Raw genomic sequence first — 4,349 nt, 5'->3', positions numbered from 1 at the left:
GTAGACTTGCACGAGAGTATCATGGCCATCATAATCTCCCATTCTGTAGGGATGTGTTGGATTTTCTGGAGGATGCACAGGTGAATATCTAACTAAACTTACCAATTAATTTTTAACTAGGTGTTGCGCAAACTAATGGTTTGTGTTATTATTTGATAGTTCATCTGGACGTCGTACAACGAAGAGCTGATAGGTACCCTGCCAGCGTATTGCACGCACGATCACCATATTTGGAGGGCTTCCGTCCCTCTCACGTGCCTCGATATTGTTGAGCATCATGCCTCAGAGCGAGTATTTCGTCAATTTGGATTTCCATAGTCTATACCGGCTCAGCCTGCATGGGACCCTTTACATAATGAGAGGGATGATAGGATGAGAGTGGACGACACATTTATTGAGTGGCTGACAGCGCAGTTGGGTATTTGGGACAGCCGAGGGGACTTGACCCCAGCTCCGCAACACTTTCCTATCGACGTTTATATGGCATGGTACCGCACTGTTTCCCGACTTTTTATCGGGAACCCAGTTCATCAGGTAGATGGTCGATACGTCTCATACGCCGGGAGACATGAGGCTCTGGTATGTTTTCTGTTATTATCAATTACTTTAATAGTAATTTCTAGTCAAATACGTAGTTTATATTAAAAACTTTTGTGCAGGCGATTGGATTGCATACCGTATATCGTATGGGGCAGCAGATGCAGAGTTATGTCCACGACCCTGTGATCATGCAGGACTATAGTCGTCGCATAATGGATGTGGCTGCCCAGACACTGCAGCGAGGCCGATCGGATCAGCGTTTGGCACACCAGCCAGATTATGTTGACCCAGCCACATACCAGCGAGGTCGTGGTATGCCACGGGGTGGTGGCCGACGAGCTGCTGCTGCTCCACGACGACCTGCTGGTGTTGGACGACGCGGTCGTGGGCGGAGAGGAGGTCCCCAGCAAGGGGGATTTGAGGCTCCTGCTGATGATGTTGCTGCTGATATAGGAGGTGGCATGCATGAGACCGACATGCCGTCTTACAGCCTTGGCATTTATGACACTCCAGGGACGTCGCAGGTGACCCCATCGGGTCAATTCTTGATCATGGGCTCGGATTTTCAAGGAGTGGAGTTGGGTAGATATTTCCCTGGCCCGTCTACCACTGATGAGTCTCGACCGATCCGAGATTTTGATAGTGGGCACCGACTGAGTTATGGCAGCTCATCACATGCGCAGGTATGAGTTTATTAGTATTAATTTTATTACTGTTTTTACTATAACTTATTTATTTTGTTTTAACTTTATTAATTTACTTTTTTAGGCTTCATGCGATGCTGCGACAGATGACTACATTCAGGATCCAGACACGATTATGGTAAGACAATATATATTTTTGTGAATTGTTATGTAGTTTTCTATACTAAGTTTGATATTATTATGTAGCCTTCTACTGGACCTGACAGCACCACCGATACATGTCATCCTGTGCCGCATCCGGCCATAAGGAGACGACTTGATGATGATGATCCTGATAGCGTACCCGGGCGGCAGGGGATGCGCCTCAGGCCAACGGCTACTTTGAGACACACCGGATGCGGGACACATTGATTCGGTCTTCCATATTTTTGTTTTTTTGGTGTAAATAATATTTTTTTGTACAATAACAACAATATTTAGTCGAATATGACAGTTACTTTTTTTAGTTCAAATTTCGTTTTATAGTTTTTGGTATAGTAACACAACAACTTAAACTTAACTTCCACTTACATTAAAATAAAATTAAGTACAACAAACAAGGAAAACATTAGTACAACACAAACACAAACATAACAGGCCAATATAATAAAAAGACATGACATATGAAAATGACACTAAACACATACACATAAATGCTCCATCCTCAGTTGTCATTTATTCTTCGCTCCAACCACTTAAATTGTTCTTCCATTTGTTCTTTTTCTTCTTCTAACTCTTTCACTCTCGCCTTCACCTCCGCAAGTTCCCGTTTATATTTTTCGTTGCGTTCCTTGTGTGCTTCACAATTCCATTCTGCTCTCCATTTTTTATCTTCCACCTCCTTCAGTTTCTCCCTCATTTCTGTAATAATTCTATCTCCCTCCTTTTGTATTCTATGCTGGTATAACAACATATTATGAAATTCCTGTAATCTATCCCTGTAGCTTTCCTGATAACATGGTTCCTCAGCCCATTCATCAAATTCACAAGTAGGTTCGTCGGGTTGCTTGTACAACTTGTTCATACAGCACCAATAGCGGCGTCCAACGTTAGCACCTTCCCACCCACAATCCATCATGCATGGTTTTCCACATAAGCAAATTGGTGGACGACCAGGTTGAGCCATTTGTGAACTATTTGCTTATAATAAAAACCTTACTTACTTTTAATGAAATATTTCTTGGGGGAAATTTTTAGCACACAAAATAACTACAATGACCCCATTATTTATAGGCTAAACAATACACATATAACGCCATATCTAATGGCGCTATATTAGATAGCGCCATATCTAATGGCGCTATATTAGATAGCGTCATATCTAATGGCGCTATATTACATAGCGCCATGCCATATCTAATGGCGCTATATTAGATAGCGCCATATCTAATGGCGCCATATCATGATGTTGACGAGACGACTTTATGTCAGCCGGTCACACATATCTAATGGCGCCATATCATGATGTTTTCAGCTTTTTCAGTTCGACAAGACAAGACACACATAGCGCCATATATATAATTTGTGTATTAAATATCGTGATAGCGACAAGACAACACACATAATAAATATACCGATAATTATATTAAATTATTATTTAAATAGGTAAAAAGGGAAAGTACAAATCATAATTAACAAACAAAAAAATATTATTTCATAAATACTTAAATCGTATACATAACAACTAATTATTACAACATGAACTCATGGGTAGTTAGGTACAATAGAAGAACACCCGCCCTGAGCTTGATTATTGTTGCCACCCAAAGGACATTTTCTACGGTCGTGGCCTGTTTGCGAGCATATACCACATTTGCGTGCATATACGATATCACTAACATCCATTTGGTTCCGTATACGCGTTCTCTTCTGCACCTGTCTTTTACGCAAATAGGACTTGTTACACACCATTTTAAATGGTTCTGGGGGCCAGTAATGCTCAGAACCCACTGGTTGCAGCTGACCACTATATGTGTTTACGTATTTGGAAACACTATATTGTTGATCAATATAGTTGGTCTCCGCATAACCAACACGTTGAAAACACTTGATGGCATGTGAACAAGGCATGTGGTATATTGACCATTTCCCACATGAGCATAACCTTGTGGATTCATTTACAGTATGTACATTATTACCCCGATTATTATGGATAGCGGTGCGAACTTCAAAAATACCTCGTTCGTTATCATATTGCAAAAAGGAATGCCAATGTGCTCGCCGTCTGTATTTCTCTAATCTCTTCATAGGCACTGGCATAAATTCAACACCCCTTTCCATCAATTCCGTTGCAGCTGCAGACCGTTGTACAAACCTCTCCGCCATCTGCTTGAACGACATACGCACCATGGCTGTGACGGGCAATCCTCTTGCCGACTTTAATAACCCGTTGAAGGATTCTGACACGTTTGTAGTAAGAATTCCCCAGCGTCTGCCACCATCTGCATGCAACGTCCACTTTTCAGGATCATGTCGCATTAACCAACGATATGCTGCATCGTCTTCTTGCCTGATAGAATCCATATGCCTCCGGAATTTATGTTGTTGGTGGTCTGTTGCTGCCATCCACATCAAATCATGTAGATCTTTTTTGGGATGTGCCTTCTTGAAATTGGCCTTAAAGTGCCTCACACAGTAACGGTGGTATGCATAAGGTTCTTGCCAGGCAGGAAGGTTCTCCACAGAACTTAATATACCCCCGTGTCGATCAGATATTAGACAAATACCTGAACGATGTTTGACAACGTGCTCTTTCAAGTGGTTCAAAAACATTGTCCACGTCTCTGTGCTTTCATTTGCACAAATAGCAAAGGCTAGAGGAAATATCTGTCCATTTGCATCCACAGCCACGGCTATCAATAGCTTGATATCGTACTTTCCATAGACATGAGTTCCGTCTATGGATATTACGGGCCGGCAATACGGAAAACCATCAATTGCTGGCTTAAACGCCCAAAACACGTAATTGAATATATATTCTGGTTTACCCGGACTCCGCTCAAGCTTCCATTCAATAACTGTTCCGGGGTTAAAGTGCTGCAGTGCATCCATGTAGCTAGGCAGATCTGCAAATGACTTATCCCAGTTACCATAGACTATTTCAAACGCTCTTTTGCGCCCAAGATA

At 42.0% G+C, this 4,349-nt stretch overlaps 1 protein-coding gene across 1 annotated transcript; it reads left to right on the top strand.

Moving 5' to 3' along the window:
* The first annotated feature begins 1,016 nt into the window (after positions 1-1,016).
* On the top strand, positions 1,017-1,635 carry LOC104233252 (uncharacterized). The gene is made up of 3 exons (XM_070167381.1): positions 1,017-1,223; positions 1,309-1,362; positions 1,431-1,635. Exons 1-3 carry the CDS (start codon positions 1,017-1,019, stop codon positions 1,593-1,595), a joined length of 426 nt encoding a protein of 141 aa, XP_070023482.1. The 3' UTR covers positions 1,596-1,635.
* Positions 1,636-4,349: the final 2,714 nt, after the last annotated feature.

The sequence above is a fragment of the Nicotiana sylvestris genome, chromosome 2 (assembly GCF_000393655.2).
Source record: "Nicotiana sylvestris chromosome 2, ASM39365v2, whole genome shotgun sequence".
NCBI lineage: Eukaryota > Viridiplantae > Streptophyta > Magnoliopsida > Solanales > Solanaceae > Nicotiana > Nicotiana sylvestris.
The sequence above is the reverse complement of the archived record's forward strand: the minus strand, read 5'-3'. Positions and strand labels throughout refer to the sequence as shown.

Bases quoted from the DNA above. Each gene is read 5' to 3' on its own strand.
- LOC104233252 (XM_070167381.1), top strand. From the start codon at position 1,017: ATGCCGTCTTACAGCCTTGGCATTTATGACACTCCAGGGACGTCGCAG. The intron at 1,224-1,308 runs GTATGAGTTTAT...TTACTTTTTTAG, and splicing joins GCAGCTCATCACATGCGCAG to GCTTCATGCGATGCTGCGAC. The intron at 1,363-1,430 runs GTAAGACAATAT...ATTATTATGTAG, and splicing joins AGGATCCAGACACGATTATG to CCTTCTACTGGACCTGACAG.